The sequence below is a fragment of the Mustelus asterias genome, unplaced genomic scaffold, assembly GCF_964213995.1.
Source record: "Mustelus asterias unplaced genomic scaffold, sMusAst1.hap1.1 HAP1_SCAFFOLD_1097, whole genome shotgun sequence".
Classification (NCBI taxonomy): Eukaryota; Metazoa; Chordata; class Chondrichthyes; order Carcharhiniformes; family Triakidae; genus Mustelus; species Mustelus asterias.
Window position 1 is genome coordinate 41,690 of NW_027591042.1, and position 20,767 is coordinate 62,456.

Consider the following 20,767-nt stretch of genomic DNA (forward strand, 5'->3'; position numbering starts at 1 on the left):
GGGCCAAATGCGGGCAATTGGAATTAGCTTAGGGGTTTAAAAAAAGACGGCATGGACAAGTTGGGCCGAAGGCCTGTTTCCATGCTGTAAACCTCTATAACTGTGACTATACTCAGTGGAATTCAGAAGAATGAGGGGGGAATCTTATAGAATCATATAAAATTATGAAGGGTATAGATTAGAAGCAGGGAGGTTGTTTCCACTGGGGGTGAAACCAGAACGAGGGGAATGGCCTCAAAATAAGGGGAAGCAGATTTAGGACTGAGATGAGGAGGAACTTCTTCACACAAAGGGTTGTGAATCTGTGGAATTCCCTGACCAATGAAGTAGTTGAGGCTACCATTAAGGGGATGAGCGGGTGGGTAAGTGGAGCTGAGTCCACAGAAAGATCAGCCATGATCTTATTGAGTGGCAGAGCAGGCTCAAGGGGCCAAAAGGCCAACTCCTGCTCCTAGTTTCATTCTATGATCATCTTGCTGGTGCCAGTACAGAGCGAGACTGCGGATAGTTGGGAACCTGTCTCGGGGGCAGGGAATTCATATGGTGTTCGTGGAAGTGGAAATGACTAGGATTGGGAAGCATTTTCCGATCAGGGCCATTGTGATCTCCTGGACTCGTTTCGATCGCCTCAGGGGGTCGGAGAGGAATTTCCCAGATTTTTTTTTTCCCCATATTGGCCCTGGGGTTTTTCACTCTGGGTTTTCGCCTCTCCCTGGAGATCACATGGTCTGGAATGGGGGGGTGGGGGTGAGTTAATAGGTTGTAATGAACAAAGCATCGTAGCTGTGAGGGACAGCTCGGTGGATAGGATATTGGTATGTAGATAGGCTGGAAAATTGGGCGGGGATCCTGGATTCAGGATTCAATCCTGGACCGGGGAGCGGTGCGGGCTTGGAGGGCCGAAGGGCCTGTTCCTGTGCTGTATTGTTCTTTGTTCTTAGTTCTTATGAGTTCCTGCAGTGCACCTTGTAGATGGTACACACGGCTGCCACTGTGCCTTAGTGGTGGAGGGACTGGATGTTTGTGGAAGGGGTAGCTATCAAGTGTGCTGCTTTGTCCTGCATTCATCCGCGTAAGTGGAATGTTTCCATCACACTCCTGACAGGCTTCGGGGAGTCAGGAAGTGAGATACTTGCCTCTGACCTGCTTTTGTAGCCACAGTATTTGGCTAGTCCAGTTCAGTTCCTGGTCAATAGTGACCCCCAGGATTTTTTAGTGGGGGAGTCAGTGATGGTGGTTATGTATTTGTATTCATTCTTATCAGCTTACTGAGCTCCGCTGTATTTACCGCAATGACATCCCAATGCCAAGTGCGGGAAACAGGCAGAGAAGCAGCAGCCATGTTAGAGAACACACACTTGGAAATAAAGCTCCATTTTAAATCCTCAGTGCTCCCTAGCATCATTCTCCAATATACAATCCTAATGATCTAATTGACAATGATCATATCCCATTGTATGGTGGAGCAGGCTCAATGGCCTACTTCTGCTCCTATGTTATATGGTCTGGTAATACCATTGAATGTCAAGTATATTGTCCATCCCTAGTTGCCCTGGAGTAGGTGAAGAGCTGCCTTCTTGAAGCGCCACAGTTTTATAAAACAGAGTGGTTTGCTCGGCTGGCCATGCTGGTGTGGTCTGGGAGCCGCCTATCAGGCTCGGCCTTGTAGGAGAAGCAATTTCCTTCCCGAAAGGAGGTGGCTTTTTTACTCCAAAGAGCGTTACCTCCCACTTGCCGCCCCCCACCCCCCACCCAACCCACCCCACTCCGAGACACACACACACAGACCGAGTTGACTTGGACCAATTTAAATTCAATTAATAAATGTGGAATATAAAGTTAGTCTCGATAATGATGATCATGACAATTATCATCAACCCATCTGGTTCACTAATGTCCTTACCTGGAGAGTGACTGTACTCTCAAGCCCGCGTCGCTCACAGGAATCAACACCTACCGAGTGAGAAAGGAAGCTGGCGAGGACGTGAAAGTGGACAGCAGATTTCTTTATTAAATAAAGTGTGAAACCACAAACATCACAAATTCTTCATTCGATTGGGAGAGGATCTATTGGAAAACTAGTGCAAACGGGCAGGCGGAGACCGGAGGGTCTCTGTGTTCACCAGAGGGTCCATGGCGGCTGTTTGAGCTGAAACGTCGGGACCCCACTCACATTCACCGGTATCGAGATCACAGCCCATGGCAGGCCATGCAACTCCAGCGATCGCCTGATCATGTACCTGACAGTGGGGAAAGAAAACAGCGTCAGTGTCCAGTCACACTGCAAAAACTGGGCTTGCAATAGCGTGCGAGAGGCCCTTTCCATATCGGGACATCCAAAACCGCAGCCAGTGCTCTAACTGTGACCTGATCAACATTTCATCAACAAAAACTCATTAGGACTAAGTGCTAATTAAGACAGAAAAGGAGGCCATTCAGCCCATCATACCCGTGTCAGCTCTTTGAAAGAACACCACAACTAGTCTCATAGAATCCTACAGTGCAGAAGGAGGCCATTCAGCCCATCTAGTCTGCACCAACCACAATCCCATCCAGGTTCTATCCCCATAACCCCATGCATTTACCCTAGCTAGTCCCTCTGACACTAAGGGCTTGGGTGACTGTGTGGAGTTTGCACGTTCTCCCCGTGTCTGCTTGGGTTTCCTCCGGGTTCCCCGGTTTCCTCCCACACTCCAAAGGTGTGTGGGTTAGGTTGATTGGCCATGCTAAATTGCCCCTTAATGTCAGGGGGACTAGCAGGGTAAATACGTGGGGCTACGGGGATTGGGGCTGGGTGAGATTGTGGCCGGGTGAGATTGTGGCCGGTGCAGACTGGATTCTAAAGTATGGTGAGAAGGAAGAGGGTGCAATTCTTGAGTTGTGGTCTAAGCTAGAGCTTTATAAAGCTTCCCTGCTCGGCTCGACACTTTCTGCTTTACTCATCCAGTTCCACTAGATGTTCTTTTCCAGAGGTTAATGGAGGTGTTAGCCCCAATGTAGATGATGTGACTCTCACTGCCAGCCACACTCAAACTCACCCATCCTTCCCGAGGAGGAACAGTGCTGGGATGTCACTGTCTCTGGACGTTCCATCCTGCACCATCTCGATATAGGAGCTGTCATTATCGTACATGTTGTCCGAGATTATCACTGCCCTGCCACCATGTTCCTGAATAACCCGCGCTTTGGACAGGAACGAGCAGGCCCTGTGTGGGACAGACAAACATATTTTAGTGATTTCCAATGCATTCCCCTCCTCTGGTGAAGGGCTCTTTCTCACACTCACTCTCTCACACACTCACTCTCTCACACACTCACTCTCTCACACACTCACTCACACACACACACTCTCACACACACACACTCTCACACACACACACTCTCACACACACACACTCTCACACACACACACTCTCACACACACACACTCTCACTGTGAGCACAATTTTCATGAGGCCTTTGACTTCTCAGAGCCTCAGGCAAGGGGACTGAGTTCTCATGTGCGAGTTGGCCCTTCGACCATCACAACTGAGCCTGTCCCAATATCGACACAAGCATCCCTCAGCAGGAATGACTCCTCAATGACTGGGGTTCTGACTTTCCCTCACTGCTCAGTACCTCAATATTACGCCATGCATTAACTCACTCAGCCCCAAAGGGGAGCTAGTGGAGTCAAAGCAGCAATGTCTGGAACAGGCTGCCCAGGAGGTGGTGGGAGCAGGTACAATAGCGGCATTTAAGGGACAACGAATCGAATACATGGAGACTGAGAATGAATGGATACGGACTCTGTAAGTGCATACAGTTTTAGTTTAGTTAGGGCATCATGATTGGCGCAGGCTTGGAGGGTCAAAGGGCCTGTTCCTGTGCTGTCCTGTTCTTTGTTCTAAGGTGCTGAGAAAGGCACAGGAAAAGCAAAATCTTTCAAAAACCAGGCTGAGGATTATTATCCTGAATACTGAGGGATTCTAAAACTAAGGATGTGATCGCACTGGAGGTGCAGAGGAGATTCACCAGGAAGCTGCCTGGGACGGAGCATTTAAGTTATGAAGAGAGGTTGGATAGGCTATGTTGTTTTCGTTGGAGCAGAGAAGACTGAGGGGCGACCTGATCGAGGTGTTCAAGATTATGAGGGACATGGACAGAGTGGATAAGGAGCAGCTGTTCCCCTTAGTTGAAGGATCAGTCACGAGGGGACATAGGTTCAAGGTGAGGGGCAGGAGGTTTAGGGGGGATTTGAGGAAAACCTTTTACCCAGAGGGTGGTGAGGGTCTGGAATGCGCTGCCTGGGAGGGTGGTGGAGGCGGGATGCGTCACATCATTTAAAAAGTACCTGGATGAGCAAATGGCACGTCAGAAGATTCAAGGCTATGGGCCAAGTGCTGGTAGATGGGATTAGGTGGGAGGACAGGTGTTTATCGCGTGTTGGTACAAACTCGATGGGCCGAAGGGCCTCTTCTGCACTGTATGATTCTATCCAATCAACAGAACAAGACCATTAAATGATCTGAACCTGGACCGATCCATTTGTTCAAAGTGACCATTTGGATTCCAGGGACAACAGGTGAGGAGTAAATAAATAACAAAAAAATTGGAAGTTTTTCCTCACTACATCAAGACATTTTAAAGTCCTTCACAGCCAATGCCTTTCTTTTCCAGAATGGAACATAACAGCTGATCCGTGCACAGCAAGATCACATTAAAAGCAAGGAAACAAGAAGGCAGTTAGCTTGTTTGGTTATTCATAGAATTCCTACAGTACAGAAAGAGGCCATTTGGCCCATCGAGTCTGTACCAACCACAATCCCACCCAGGCCCTATTCCTAAAACCCCACTCATTTACATTGCTAATCACCCTGACACTAGGGTCAATTTAGCATAGCCAATCAACCTAACCCGCACATCTTTGGACTGTGGGATGAAACCCACACAGACACGGGGAGAACGTGCAGACTCCACACAGACAGTGACCCGAGGCTGGAATTGAACCTGGGACCCTGGTGCTGTGAGGCAGCAGTGCTAATCACTGCGCCACCGTGCCGCCCTAGTTAAGGGAGCAATGTTGACCAGAACACCATGAGATCTCATTGATGTTCGTGGGATCTTACTGTGTACAACTTGGCTGCCGTACTTCCTGTGTTACACCCGTAGGGAGTTGGTTGGGAGGTGGAAGACAGAGAGCAGGGCTAATTGGCAGGTGTCTCCGAAGGAGCTATACTAAGTCCTCAGCTTTTCACTACATTTCTGAATGTAATGAAAAGCTGAGGAGGGGGTGGGGGGGCGTGAGGAAAAGGGAGTTTGTCCCTTGGGTTTTGAGAATTAAACCTATGTTAAGACTGGCTCCAGATTCTTCCTTTACTCATTGAATAAGCAGCAAATTATATTAAGGAGCTGGAAGTTGCAAAGGGACATTGCTAGATTGAATGAGTTGTCAAAAATTTGGCATTTAGATCCCACCTCCCCCAGAACTGATTCCAATGCGCTAAGAATCTGAAACCCTCCTCCTCTCCCCACCCTTTCAGCCACATATTCATCCTATACATTGCGCTGTTTCTACTCTGACTAGCATGTGGCATTGGTAGCAATGCTAGCTTTGAGGTCCTACTTTTCAAATTGCTTCCTAGATCCCTCTATTCTGCTTTTAGGACCCTCATCCCTTATTTCGCCTGTCATTGGTATCGATGTGTACCACGACAACTGGCTGTTCACCCTTCCTCTTCAGAACACCCTGCAACCACTCGGAGACATCCTTAACCCTAGCAGCAGGGGGGGCAACATACAATCCCATGTTTCTAAGAGCGACGATACTTCAAAAGTACTTAATTGGTTGTAAAGTATTTTGAAAATTGAGTTTCTGAAAGGTGTGTGAAATGTAGGTCTTTACTCTGGACCAGTGTTGACTGAGCTGAAGTGAATAATGGTAGTGAAGAAGGCATATGGCATGCTTGCCTTTATAGGACGGGGCATAGATTATAAAAGTTGGGGTCTGATGTTGCAGATGTATAGAACGTTGGTTCGGCCGCATTTGGAATACTGTGTCCAGTTCTGGTCACCACACTACCAGAAGGACGTGGAGGCTTTAGAGAGAGTGCAGAGGAGGTTTACCAGGATGTTGCCTGGTATCGAAGGGCTTAGTTCTGAGGAGAGATTGGGTAAACTGGGGTTGTTCTCACTGGAAAGACGGAGGATGAGGGGTGACCTAATAGAGGTGTATAACATTATGAAAGGCATAGATAGGGTGAACGGTGGGAAGCTTTTTCCCAGGTCAGTGGTGACGTTCACGAGGGGTCATAGGTTCAAGGTGAAGGGGGGGGAGGTTTAACACAGATATAAGAAGGACGTATTTTACACAGAGGGTGGTGGGGGCCTGGAATGTGTTGCCGGGCAAGGTGGTGGAGGCAGACACACTGGGAACGTTTAAGACTTATCTAGATAGCCACATGAACGGAGTGGGAATGGAGGGATACAAAAGAATGGTCTAGTTGGGACCAGGGAGCGGCGCGGGCTTGGAGGGCCGAAGGGCCTGTTCCTGTGCTGTATTGTTCTTTGTTCTTTGAGCTGCTAAAACTTACCCTCGTTCCACCAAGGCAATCTGATCCTGAATGAAAGCTCCATTGTTTAAGTCGTTGCAGGCGTGAGGTGGGTCAGCGGGAACCAGATAGATCTGTTCATACCTGGTGTGCTGCATAGAGAAATGTAAAGTCAATATTCCAAACATTTTTCTCAGTCTCTCGTGGGATGTGGGCACCACCGGAATGCCAGCATTTGCCCATCCCTAATTGCCCAACCTTTCCATGACAGTGCAGTACGGCTGAGTATTTTGCTGGACTATTTCAGAGGGCAGCTAAAAGTCAACCTGGGGGTCTGGAGCCAGGCCAGGCTAGGCACGAACACCAGATCAGGGACAGCATGATGGCACAGTGGTTAGCACTGCTGCCTCACTGCGAATGGGACCCGGGTTCGATTCCCGGCTTGAGTAACTGTCTGTGCGGAGTCTGCACGTTCTCCCCGTGTCTGTGTGGGTTTCCTCCAGGTGCTCCGGTTTCCTCCCACAGTCCAAAAGACGTGCTGGTTAGGTGCATTGGCCATGCTAAATTCTCCCTCAGTGTACCCGAACAGACACTGGAGTGTGGCGGCTAGGGGATTTTCACAGTAACTTCATTGCAGTGTAAATGTAAGCCTATTTGCAAAAATAATGCTTCTTTAGGGAAGGAAATCTGCCAACCTTACCTCGTCTAGTAATTGACTCTTCCACCCTGGGAAAAAGCCTCTGACTATCCACCCTGTCTATGCCTCTCATAACTTTGTAGACCTCTATTAGGTTTCCACTCAGCCTCTGTCTTTCCAGTGAAAACAATCCTAATTTATTCGACCTCTCCTCATAGCCAACATCCTGGTGAACCTTCTTTGCACTCAAAGGAGAGGCATTCGAACACAGAGCAGGTTCGATGGGCTGAATGGCCACTGGTAATATCTCCTATCAGCTCAGGAAGAGGGGACATTCCATCTTAGCATCCGGCAGATACCCACTGAGTAATGGGGTGGCACGGTGGCACAGTGGTTAGCACTGCTGCCTCACAGCACTGGGAACCCGGGTTCGATTCCCGGCTTGGGTCACTGTCTGTGCGGAGTCTGCACATTCTACCCGTGTCTGCGTGGGTTTCCTCCGGGTGCTCCAGTTTCAAAGAACAAAGAACAATACAGCACAGGAACAGGCCCTTCAGCCCTCCAAGCCCGCGCCGCTCCCCGGTCCAGGATTGAATCCTGAATCCAGGATCCCCGCCCAATTTTCCAGCCTATCTACATCCTAATATCCTATCCACCGAGCTGTCCCTCACAGCTACGATGTTTTGTTCATCACAACCTATTAACTCACCCCCACCCCCCCCCATTCCAGACCATGTGATCTCCAGGGAGAGGCGAAAACCCAGAGTGAAAACCCCAGGGCCAATATGGGGAAAAGAAAATCTGGGAAATTCCTCTCCGACCCCCTGTGGCGATCGAAACGAGTCCAGGAGATCACACTGGCCCTGATCAGAAAATGCTTCCCAACCCTATTCATTTCCACTTCTGCTTTACGAACACCATCTGAATTCCCTGCCCCCGAGACAGGTTCCCAACTATCCGCAGTCTCGCTCTGTACTGGCACCAGCAAGATGATCATAGAATGAAGCCTTGAAACGAGAAACAAAGAACAATTAGCCCGCGCTGCTCCCTGGTCCAAACTAGACCACTCTTTTGTATCCCTCCATTCCCACTCCGTTCATATAGCTGTCTAGATAAGTCTTAAACGTTCCCAGTGTGTCCGCCTCCACCACCTTGCCCGGCAACACATTCCAGGCCCCCACGACCCTCTGTGTAAAATATGTCCTTCTGATATCTGTGTTAAACCTCCCCCCCTTCACCTTGAACCTATGACCCCTCGTGAACGTCACCACCGACCCGGGTCCGAAAGATGTGCTGGTTAGGGTGCATTGGCTATGCTAAATTCTCCCTCAGTGTTACCCGAACAGGCGCCGGAGTGTGACGACTGGGGGATTTTCACAGTAACTTCATTGCGGTGTTAATGCAAACCTACTTGTGACTAATAAATAAATTTAAAACTTAAACACACAATGATCATGACTGATCTTCTACCACCACCCCAATTTCTTGGTCTAACTTTGATTCCCTTAGTGCCCAAAATCTATCAACTTTCTCCTTGAATATGTAACAATAATAAATATTTAAAATTTTAAGCAATGGCCCCACCTCCAGGACATTGGCAGAAAACTGCAGGAACATCTAGTTACCTTCTCCACCCCGTCCGGGCGCCTGATGGGCTGCTGTGCCTGGAAGAGGCCTGGGTCAAGCCACCTCAAGGTCCCCATTCTCTCAGTCACCCGCCACCTAGGTTAGGGGCATGACAACACATCCTGTCCCCTCGCTCCTCGAGAAACAAAGCTCACCCTGGCTCACTGTTCCCAACACTCCCTAAAGCAGTGCTACAGGGATCTCGGTCAGGTTTATGTGCAGTCCCACTCCAGTCACTCAAGCATATAATCGAGGCTTAGCTGCAGTACTGAAGGAGTACTGCACTGTCAGAAGCGCTGTCTATCAAATCAGACCATCTGTCATGTCGGGTAGGTTTAAGTTTATTTATTAGTGTCACAATTAGGCTTACGTCAACACTGCAATGAAGTTACTGTGAAAATCCCCCAGTCGCCACACTCCAGCGCCTGTTCGGGTTACACCGAGGGAGAATTTAGCATGGCCAATGCACCCTAACCAGCACGTCTTTCAGACTGTGGGAGGAAACTGGAGCGCCCGGAGGAAACCCACGCAGACACAGGAAGAACGTGCAGACTCCACACAGACAGTGACCCAAGCCGAGAATGGAACCCGGGTCCCTGGTGCTGTGAGGCAGCAGTGCTAACCATTGAGCCACCCCAGTGTAAATGATCTCACAACCTCTATTTGAAGTGCAGCGGACATCTCCCCAATATCACAAAACGATCTGGTCAGTATCCTATCGAAGGGCCGATTGGCCTACTTAATTTCTATGTTTCTATAGACTTGCTCTTGGAGCTAAAGGGATCAGCGGATATGGATGGAAGGGGGGTGGGGGATCAGGATATTGAATTTGATGATCAGCCATGATCATAATGAATGGTGAAGCAGGCTCGAAGGGCCGAATGGCCTCCTCCTGCTTCTAGTTTCTATGTTTCTATTGCTTGCTATTTGTGGGATCTTGCTTTATACAAATTGGCGGCCACATTGCCTACGTTACAACAGTGACTACACTGCAAAAGTATTCCATTGGCTGTAAAGTGCTTGGAGACATCCTGAGGGTTTGGAAGTCACTGCATCAACGGAAACGGTTTCCCTCCTTCTGTAACAGACTCAAGAAATGAGAAAAAAAGCAAAATACTGCGGATGCTGGAATCTGAAACAAAAACAGAAAATGCTGGAAAGCCGGTCTGACAGCATCTGTGGGGAGAGAATAGAGCCAACGTTTTGAGTCTAGATGACCCTTCGTCAAACAGGACTGCCCCGGTAGGCTCAACGTGTTAGCCTGTTCCTGTCCCACTGAACTCATTTCCTCCTACCTTGACTCCATTCTCTCTCCTCTTGTCCAGTCCCTTCCCACCTACATCCGCGAATCCTCTGATGCCTTGCGCCATATCAACAACTTCCAGTTCCCCAGCCCAAACCGCCTCCTCCTCACCATGGATGTCCAATCCCTCTACACCTCTATTCCCCACCAGGATGGCCTCAAAGCTCTTCGCTTCTTTCTTGAACATAAGAACATAAGAACATAAGAAATAGGAGCAGGAGTAGGCCATCTAGCCCCTCGAGCCTGCCCCGCCATTCAATAAGATCATGGCTGATCTGACGTGGATCAGTACCACTTACCCGCCTGATCCCCATAACCCTTAATTCCCTTACCGATCAGGAATCCATCCATCCGCGCTTTAAACATATTCAGCGAGGTAGCCTCCACCACCTCAGTGGGCAGAGAATTCCAGAGATTCACCACCCTCTGGGAGAAGAAGTTCCTCCTCAACTCTGTCTTAAACCGACCCCCCTTTATTTTGAGGCTGTGTCCTCTAGTTTTAACTTCCTTACTAAGTGGAAAGAATCTCTCCGCCTCCACCCTATCCAGCCCCCGCATTATCTTATAAGTCTCCATAAGATCCCCCCTCATCCTTCTAAACTCCAACGAGTACAAACCCAATCTCCTCAGCCTCTCCTCATAATCCAAACCCCTCATCTCCGGTATCAACCTGGTGAACCTTCTCTGCACTCCCTCCAATGCCAATATATCCTTCCTCATATAAGGGGACCAATACTGCACACAGTATTCCAGCTGCGGCCTCACCAATGCCCTGTACAGGTGCATCAAGACATCCCTGCTTTTATATTCTATCCCCTTCGCAATATAGGCCAACATCCCATTTGCCTTCTTGATCACCTGTTGTACCTGCAGACTGGGCTTTTGCGTCTCATGCACAAGGACCCCCAGGTCCCTTTGCACGGTAGCATGTTTTAATTTGTTTCCATTGAGATAGTAATCCCATTTGTTATTATTTCCTCCAAAGTGTATAACCTCGCATTTATCAACGTTATACTCCATTTGCCATATCCTCGCCCACTCACTCAGCCTGTCCAAATCTCTCTGCAGATCTTCTCCGTCCTCCACACGATTCACTTTTCCACTTATCTTTGTGTCGTCTGCAAACTTCGTTACCCTACACTCCGTCCCCTCCTCCAGATCATCTATATAAATGGTAAATAGTTGCGGCCCGAGTACCGATCCCTGCGGCACGCCACTAGTTACCTTCCTCCAACCGGAAAAACACCCATTTATTCCGACTCTTTGCTTCCTGTCGGATAGCCAGTCCCCAATCCACTTTAACACACTACCCCCAACTCCGTGTGCCCTAATCTTCTTCAGCAGCCTTTTATGGGGCACCTTATCAAACGCCTTTTGGAAATCCAAAAACACCGCATCCACCGGTTCTCCTCCATCAACCGCCCTAGTCACATCTTCATAAAAATCCAACATGTTCGTCAAGCACGACTTTCCCCTCATGAATCCATGCTGCGTCTGATTGATCGAACCATTTCTATCCAGATGCCCTGCTATCTCCTCTTTAATAATGGATTCCAGCATTTTCCCTACTACAGACGTTAAGCTGACCGGCCTATAGTTACCCGCCTTTTGTCTCCTTCCTTTTTTAAACAGCGGCGTAACATTAGCCGTTTTCCAATCAACCGGCACTACCCCAGAATGCAACGAGTTTTGATAAATAATCACTAACGCATCCACTATTACCTCTGACATTTCTTTCAATACCCTGGGATGCATTCCATCCGGACCCGGGGACTTATCCACCTTCAGTCCCATTAGTCTACCCAGCACTGCCTCTCTGGTAACATTAATTGTATTAAGTATTTCTCCTGCTGCCAACCCTCTATCGTTAATATTTGGCAAACTATTTGTGTCCTCCACCGTGAAGACCGACACAAAAAACTTATTTAAAGACTCAGCCATATCCTCATTTCCCACTATTAACTCCCCCCTCTCGTCCTCCAAGGGTCCAACATTCACTCTAGCCACTCTATTCCTTTTTATATATTTATAAAAACTTTTACTATCATTTTTTATATTAATTGCTAGCCTAGCTTCATAGTCTATCCTTCCTTTCTTTATCGCTTTCTTAGTCTCTCTTTGTTGTTTCTTAAATTTTTCCCAATCACTTGTTTCTCCACTATTTTTGGCCACTCTGTACGCAGCTGTTTTTATTTTAATACTCTCCTTTATTTCCTTCGTTATCCACGGCTGGTTCTCCCTTTTCTTACAATCCTTGTTTTTTGCTGGAATATATTTTTGCTGAGAACTGAAAAGGATCTCCTTAAAAATCCTCCACTGTTCCTCAGCTATCCTACCTGCCAGCCTGCTCTCCCAGTCTACCTTAGCCAATTCATCCCTCATCCTATCATATTTCCCTCTGTTCAAACAGAGGACACTGGTTTGGGACCAAACTTTCTCCTCTTCCATCTGAATCAGAAATTCGACCATATTGTGGTCACTAGACCCAAGAGGGTCCTTCACAATAAGATCCTTAATTCTACCTACCTCGTTACACAATACCAGATCCAAAATAGCTCGTTCCCTCGTCGGTTCCGTAACATGCTGTTCAAGGAAACTATCCCGACAGCATTCTAAGAACTCTTCCTCCATTCCACCCTTACCGACTTGAGTCTGCCAGTCAATGTGCATGTTGAAGTCCCCCATGATTATTGCCATTCCGTTTTTACACGCATCCCTTATCTGCTTGTTTATAGCCCTCCCTACCTCAACATTATTATTTGGGGGCCTATATACCACACCTACTAGTGTCTTTCTCCCTCTACTATTCCTCATCTCTACCCATAATGATTCCACGTTTTGTTCCTCAGAGCCTATGTCATCCCTCAGTACTACCCTGATATTATCTCTTATTAATAGCGCAACCCCACCACCTTTTCCTTCCTGTCTATTCTTCCTAAACGCCTGATACCCCTGGATATTCATCTCCCAGTCCTGGTCACCTTTCAGCCACGTTTCTGTAATGGCCACTAGATCGTACCCACTCGTGCTGATTTGCACCATCAACTCATTTACCTTGTTCCGAATGCTTCGTGCATTCAGGCAAAGTGTCCTTATTCCAGCTTTTATCTGGACCCGCTTTGATGAGTCGCGAACACCCTCTCCCTCTACTCCCTTATCTAAATTACCGCCTTCATTCACTTGCACCCTCTCCTCTACCATTAATTTTGTAATTCCCCTTACCCCTGCATCCTCCACCCCATCAATTAGTTCCTTGATCCTAGTCAACTCTTCTAGCTCCCCTCCCCCCAACAGAGGTCTGAACAATCCCCATCTACCACCGCTCTCCTCCATCTGGCTGAACCGCTTCTCTCACTCAGCAAGTTCTCCTTTAACTTGTCTCACTTGCTCCAAATAAAAGGTGTGGCTATGGGCACCCGCATGGGTCCCAGTTCTGCCTGTCTCTTTATGGGTTTGGAGGAGCATTTCCTGTTCCAGTCCTACTCCAGCCCCTCCCACAACTCCTTTATTTGTATATTGACGACTATTTCTGTGCTGCTTCATGTCTCATCTGGACCTGGAAAAATTTAGCAATTTTGCTTCCAATCTCCACCCTTCTATCACCTTCACATGCTCCATCTCTGACACTTCTCTTCCCTTCCTTGATCTCTCTGTCTTCATTTCTGGTGATAAGCTGTCCACTAGAATCCATTACAAGCCCAACAACTCCACAATTACCTTAACTACAGCTCTTCACACCCCACATCCTGTAAGGACTCCATCCCCATTCTCTCAGTTCCTTCGCCTCCACCGCATCTGTTCTGATGGTGCCAGGCTCTGACTCAAAATGTTGGCTCTATTCTCTCCCCACAGATGTTGTCACACCTGCTGAGATTTTCCAGCATTTTCAGCCAAGAAATGAGAATATCAACATCGTTCAACATCTGGGCAGCACAGTGGCTAGCGCTGCTGCCTCACAGCGCCAGGGACCCAGGTTCGATTCCCAGGCTTGGGTCACTGTCTTTGCGGAGTCTGCACGTTCTCCCCGTGTCTGCGTGGGTTTCCTCCGGGTGCTCCGGTTTCCTCCCACAGTCCGAAAGACGTGCTGGTTAGGTACATTGGCCGTGCTACATTCTCCCTCAGTGTTACCCGAACAGGCGCCGGAGTGTGGCGACTAGGGGATTTTCACAGTAACTTCATTGCAGTGTTAATGGAAGCTGACTTGTCACCAATAAATAAACTTTTACTTTTTTGTTCATGTGACCTGTACTCTTTGCTACGTTGAAAGGGACTGGAGAACCGCAGCATCATTGAAAACTAGCTGATACTTACAAAAATACCACCAAAGTCCTTGGCCAGGTTAGTCTGAAAGATGTAGCGTATGTCTCCAGGGCTCAGAACTTGGAAATATAAATATTCGTTAACCCCCAGACCTGTTAGAAAGATTTAAAAAGATACACATTAAACACAGGAGAAAGGCACCAATCACCACAACCTATTGATTAATTGAGTATTGTTGAAAAGGGAGAAATGGGAATAAAAAGGAAAGTAGCAACATGGACACAAGTTTGGCTGAATAATAGGATATGCGCGATCTTCTTGGAGATCCTCTCCACTTGGAGCCGGCAGTTTGCGGTGTCGATGGTAGTCATGGTGTGGAGATGTCGCCAACGCCGGCATCTCCACATCATGAATAATAGGACCCAGAGAGTAATGGCCAGTGGATATTTTTTGGGCATGGGAAGGTGGAGTTTCCCAGGGGTCGGTATTGGGAGCCTTGCTTTTCCTGATTTATTAATGATCTCGATCTTGGTGTGCAGGGGGCAATTTGAAAGTTTGTGGATGATATGATATGAAGTATTATAAACTGTGTAGAACTTCAAAACAACATAGACAATTGGTGCGGTGCGTAGGTAGGTGACAGATGAAGTTCTGTTTGGTTTATTTATTAGGGCCACAAGTAGGCTTACATTAACACTGCAATGAAGTTACTGTGAAAATCCCCGTGTTGCCACGCTCCGGCGCCTGTTCGGGTACACTGGGGGACAATTTAGCATGGCCAATGCAGAGAAGTGTGAGATGGTGCATCTTGGTAGGAAGAGCATGGACAGGTAATATAAAATTAGGGGTACAAGTTGTCAAGGGCTGCAGGAGCAGAGGGACCTGGGTGTACATGTGCATTGATCACTGGAGTGGCAGGACATGTGGAGAGAGCAGTTAATAAAGCAGGAAGTATTCCAGGTTTTTATTAACAGGAGCATAGAGTACAAGAGCAAGGAGATTATGCTGAACTTATACAAAACACGAGCTCGACCTCAACTGGAATATCGTGTTCAGTTCTGGCTGTCACACTATCGGAAGGATGTGAATGCATTGGAGAAAGTGCAGAAGAGGATTACAAGAATTGTTCGAGGGATGAGAAACTTCAGTTATGAGGAGAGATTGGAGAGGTTGGGACTGTTCTCCTTGGAGAGAGGAAGGCTAAGAGGAGATTTGATAGAGATGTTCAAAATCACGAGGAGTAAACTGTTCCCACTCGGAAAAGGATTAAGAATGACAGGGCGCAGATTTAAAGTGATTTGCAAAAACGAACGTGATGTGAGAAAAAACTTCTTCACACAGCGAGTGGTTGGGGTCTGGGATGCGCTGGCTGGAAGTGTGGGGGAGGCAGGTTCAATCGAGGCATTCGAGGGGGCATTAGATGGTTGTTGAGCAGAAACAATGTGCAAGGGTACGGGGAAAAGGCTGGGAAATGGCACTAAGTCATAATGCTCGTCTGCAGAACTGGCCTCCTTCTGCACTTAGCAAATGTATGATTTTTGAGACATGTTGTCGAATTCACTAAATTGAAGTCAATAAATTCAATGACCCAGCCTCCAATGCTCAGACTAGGGGCATTTAGAACGGAACAATCTCATTAGTGACAGGCAGCATGGTTTTGTAAGAGGGAGGTCGTGCCTTACAAATGTGGTGGAGTTTTTTGAGGAAGTGACAAAAACGGTTGATGAAGGAAGGGCCGTGGATGTCGTCTATATGGATTTCAGTAAGGCATTTGACAAAGTCCCACATGGCAGGTTGGTTAAGAAGGTTAAGGCTCATGGCATACAAGGAGAAGTGGCTAGATGGGTGGAGAACTGGCTTGGCCATAGGAGACAGAGGGTAGTGGTCGAAGGGTCTTTTTCCAGCTGGAGGTCTGTGACCAGTTCACAGGGCTCTGTACTGGGGCCTCTGCTATTCACAGAGCATTCACAGAGACCACTCCATCTGACGAAGGAGCATTGCTCCGAAAGCTTATGGTATTTGCTACCAAATAAACCTGTTGGACTTTAACCTGGTGTTGTGAAACTTCTTACTGTGCTTACCCCAGTCCAACGCCGGCATCTCCACATCATGACCAGTGGTGTTCCACAGGGCTCTGTACTGGGGCCCTCTGCTATTTGTGACATATATAAATGATTTGGAAGAAGGTGTAACTGGTGTAATCAGCAAGTTTGCGGATGACACGAAGATGGCTGGAATTGCGGATAGCGAAGAGCATTGTCGGGCAATGCAGCAGGATATAGATAGGCTGGAAAATTGGGCGGAGAGGTGGCAGATGGAGTTTAATCCGGATAAATACGAAGTGATGCATTTTGGAAGAAATAATGTAGGGAGGAGTTATACAATAAATGGCAGAGTCATCAGGAGTATAGAAACACAGAGGGACCTAGGTGTGCAAGTCCACAAATCCTTGAAGGTGGCAACACAGGTGGAGAAGGTGGTGAAGAAGACATATGGTATGCTTGCCTTTATAGGACAGGGTATAGAGTATAAAAGCTGGAGTCTGATGATGCAGCTGTATAGAATGCTGGTTAGGCCACATTTGGAGTACTGCGTCCAGTTCTGGTCGCCGCACTACCAGAAGGACGTGGAGGCGTTAGAGAGAGTGCAGAGATGGTTTACCAGGATGTTGCCTGGTATGGAGGGTCTTAGCTATGAGGAGAGATTGGGTAGACTGGGGTTGTTCTCCTTGGAAAGACGGAGAATGAGGGGAGATCTAATAGAGGTGTACAAGATTATGAAGGGTATAGATAGGGTGAACAGTGGGAAGCTTATTCCCAGGTCGGAGGTGACGATCACGAGAGGTCACGGGCTCAAGGTGAGAGGGGCGAAGTATAACTCAGATATCAGAGGGACGTTTTTTACACAGAGGGTGGTGGGGGCCTGGAATGCGCTGCCAAGTAGGGTGGTGGAGGCAGGCACGCTGACATCGTTTAAGACTTATCTGGATAGTCACATGAGCAGCCTGGGAATGGAGGGATACAAACGATTGGTCTAGTTGGACCAAGGAGCGGCATAGGCTTGGAGGGCCGAAGGGCCTGTTTCCTGTGCTGTACTGTTCTTTGTTCTTTGAGAGAAAAATGAATTCTCATTTCCCTCTTTAAACTGTGTCCCCTGGTTCTGGTCTCTTTCACAAGAGCAAACATCCTCTCAGCATCCACACTCTCAGCATCTCCTCAAGATCTTTTGTGTTTGAATAAGGCAATCACTTTATGCTTGTTAATCTTAGACAAGGGGTCAAGAGGTATGAGGAGAGCGCAGCAGTATGGTGTAATGAGATAGAAAATCAGCTATGATCATACTGAATGGTGGAGTGGGGTCAGAGGGCTGAATAGCCTACTCTCGCTCCCAGTTTCAACGTTACGACACCCCAGTCAGCAGGCATCATAGAATGATTATAGCTCAGGAGTTCATTCAGCCAATTGAGTGTGTGCACAAAATAGTGATCTGGAATCACAGAATCATAATCCCTACAGTGCAGAAGGCCCATTGAGTCTGCACCAACTCTCCAACACAGCCTCTTACCCAGGCCCTATCCCTGTAAATCCACACATTTAGCATGGCTAAATGCACCTAACCGGCACGTCTTTCAGACTGTGGGAGGAAACCGGAGCATCCGGAGGAAACTCATACAGACACAGGGAGAATGTGCAGACTCCACACAACCAGTGACCCAAGCTGGGAATAGAACTTGGGTCCCTGGCACTGTGAGGCAGCAATGCTAACCACTGCGCCACTGTGCCACCAATATGCAATGCGAGGAGACGGACAGCATCGCTGACAGTGCGGCACCTCCTCGGCACCGCCGGCAGTGCGGCACCCCCTCGGCACCGCCGGCAGTGCGGCACCCCCTCGGCACCGCCGGCAGTGCGGCAACCCCTCGGCACCGCCGGCAGTGCGGCACCCCCTCGGCACCGCCGGCAGTGCGGCACCCCCTCGGCACCGCCGGCAGTGCGGCAACCCCTCGGCACCACCGGCAGGGCAGCACCTCCTCGGCACCACCGGCAGTGTGGCAACCCCTCGGCACCGCCGGCAGTGCGGCACCCTCTCGGCACCGCCGGCAGTGTGGCACCTCCTCGGCACCGCCGGCAGTGCGGCAACCCCTCGGCGCCGCCGGCAGTGCGGCACCCTCTCGGCACCGCCGGCAGTGCGGCACCTCCTCGGCACTGCCGGCAGTGCGGCAACCCCTCGGCGCCGCCAGCAGTGCGGCAACCCCTCGGCACCGCCGGCAGTGTGGCACCCTCTCGGCACCGCCGGCAGTGTGGCACCTCCTCGGCGCCGCCGGCAGTGCGGCACCCTCTCAGCACCGCCGGCAGTGTGGCACCCCCTTGGCACTGCCAGCAGTGCGGCACCTCCTCGGCACCGCCGGCAGTGCGGCACCCCCTCGGCACCGCCAGCAGTGTGGCACCCTCTCGGTACCCCCAGCAATGCAGCACCCCCTCGGCACCGCCGGCAGTGCGGCACCCCCTCGGCACCGCCATCAGTGTGGCACCCTCTCGGTACCCCCAGCAATGCAGCACCCCCTCGGCACCGCCGGCAGTGCGGCACCGCCGGCAGTGCGGCACCCCCTCGGCACCGCCGGCAGTGCGGCACCCCCTCGGCACCGCCGGCAGTGCGGCACCCCCTCGGCACCGCCAGCAGTGTGGCACCCTCTCGGTACCCCCAGCAATGCAGCATCCCCTCGGCACCGCTGGCAGTGCGGCACCCCCTCGGCACCGCCGGCAGTGCGGCACCCCCTCGGCACCGCCAGCAGTGTGGCACCCTCTCGGTACCCCCAGCAATGCAGCACCCCCTCGGCACCGCTGGCAGTGCGGCACCCCCGGCAGTGCGGCGCCCCCGGCAGTGCGGCGCCCCCGGCAGTGCGGCGCCCCCGGCAGTGCGGCGCCCCCGGCAGTGCGGCGCCCCCTCGGCAGTGCGGCGCCCCCGGCAGTGCGGCGCCCCCTCGGCAGTGCGGCGCCCCCTCGGCAGTGCGGCGCCCCCTCGGCAGTGCGGCGCCCCCTCGGCAGTGCGGCGCCCACGGCAGTGCGGCGCCCCCTCGGCAGTGCGGCGCCCCCTCGGCAGTGCGGCGCCCCCTCGGCAGTGCGGCGCCCCCTCGGCAGTGCGGCGCCCCCTCGGCAGTGCGGCGCCCCCTCGGCAGTGCGGCGCCCCCTCGGCAGTGCGGCGCCCCCTCGGCAGTGCGGCGCCCCCTCGGCAGTGCGGCGCCCCCTCGGCAGTGCGGCGCCCCCTCGGCAGTGCGGCGCCCCCTCGGCAGTGCGGCGCCCCCTCGGCAGTGCGGCGCCCCCTCGGCAGTGCGGCGCCCCCTCGGCAGTGGGATTTGAATGCTCGGGCTCAGGGTGAGTTGGCAGGTTGGGGTGAGTTGCTGCCTGCTCTGGGGTGAAGCTGCTCTGGGAGACCGGGAGCAGCTGTCAGAGGGAGAGAAGCAGCAGCAGCAATGGGCTCCATCCCCGGCCTTGCCCCTGGGCACAGAGCTCTGCATCCACTCACCTGCACTGAGCAGAGTGCGCTGCAGCAGCAGCAGGAGGAGGAGAGCTGGAAAGCAGGCGGACATCAGCGGCCGCATCCTCCCTCCGCCGCCGCTGTCACCCCGGGGACAGAGAGCCCGCCCCCACACCCCGTCCCGCTCCCCATTGGCTGCGCCGCCCCCACACATACCCGCTCCCCATTGGCTAAGGCCCCTGTCCATCGCGAGCTTCACGCGCAAGCCCCGCCCTTCTCCTCCTCATTGGACAACCCGAGGAAAGCCGGTTCCCTATTGGTGAAGGTAACTACCAATCAGAGCCCGAGAACCGGTTACCGCCCAGTGACATGCACCGCCCTGCATTGTGATTGGCTGCATTGCAGAATCCTCTGCTCTGACTGGTTAATAAAAACGTCAATCACACTGGGGGAGTTTCAATTGGTTGCGCTGACTGTCAGTCACTGGAGAAGCACCCGCCCCTCCACTGGCGACAGCAGCTTTCAGGGTCCTATCTCCACCCTAGCTATGACATAACACTACATTCTGCACCCTCTCCTTTCCTTCTCTATGAACGGTATGCTTTGTCTGTATAGCGCGCAAGAAACAATACTTTTCACTGTATGCTAATACATGTGACAATAATAAATCAAATCAAGTCCATCATGACCTGGAAACGTTATCAGCCCACAGCGCGGACAAATACTTCACTGACTACTTTTCCTGAGTTCCTCCCTTCCATTTCCAGCTTACAGTTTTTTCTGGGATTTTATTTGTCTCCTGTATTGTGAAGCCCAATGCAAAACGGAAGCCCACAGTTGCTTCACAGCTTCAGGGACCTGGGTTCGATTCCCGGCTTGGGTCACTGTCTGTGTGGAGTTTGCACATTCTCCTCGTGTCTGCTTGGGTTTCCTCCG

The 20,767-nt window shown here is 50.6% G+C and overlaps 1 protein-coding gene across 1 annotated transcript; it reads right to left on the bottom strand.

Moving 5' to 3' along the window:
* Window positions 1-1,991: 1,991 nt before the first annotated feature.
* LOC144487886 (protease-associated domain-containing protein 1-like) lies at window positions 1,992-19,994 on the bottom strand. Its single transcript, XM_078205935.1, has 5 exons — window positions 19,880-19,994; window positions 14,408-14,508; window positions 6,573-6,682; window positions 3,039-3,206; window positions 1,992-2,240 (listed from the first exon to the last, which is right to left on the bottom strand). Exons 1-5 carry the CDS (start codon window positions 19,953-19,955, stop codon window positions 2,120-2,122), a joined length of 576 nt encoding a protein of 191 aa, XP_078062061.1. The 5' UTR covers window positions 19,956-19,994; the 3' UTR covers window positions 1,992-2,119.
* Between the last annotated feature and the right edge of the window lie 773 nt (window positions 19,995-20,767).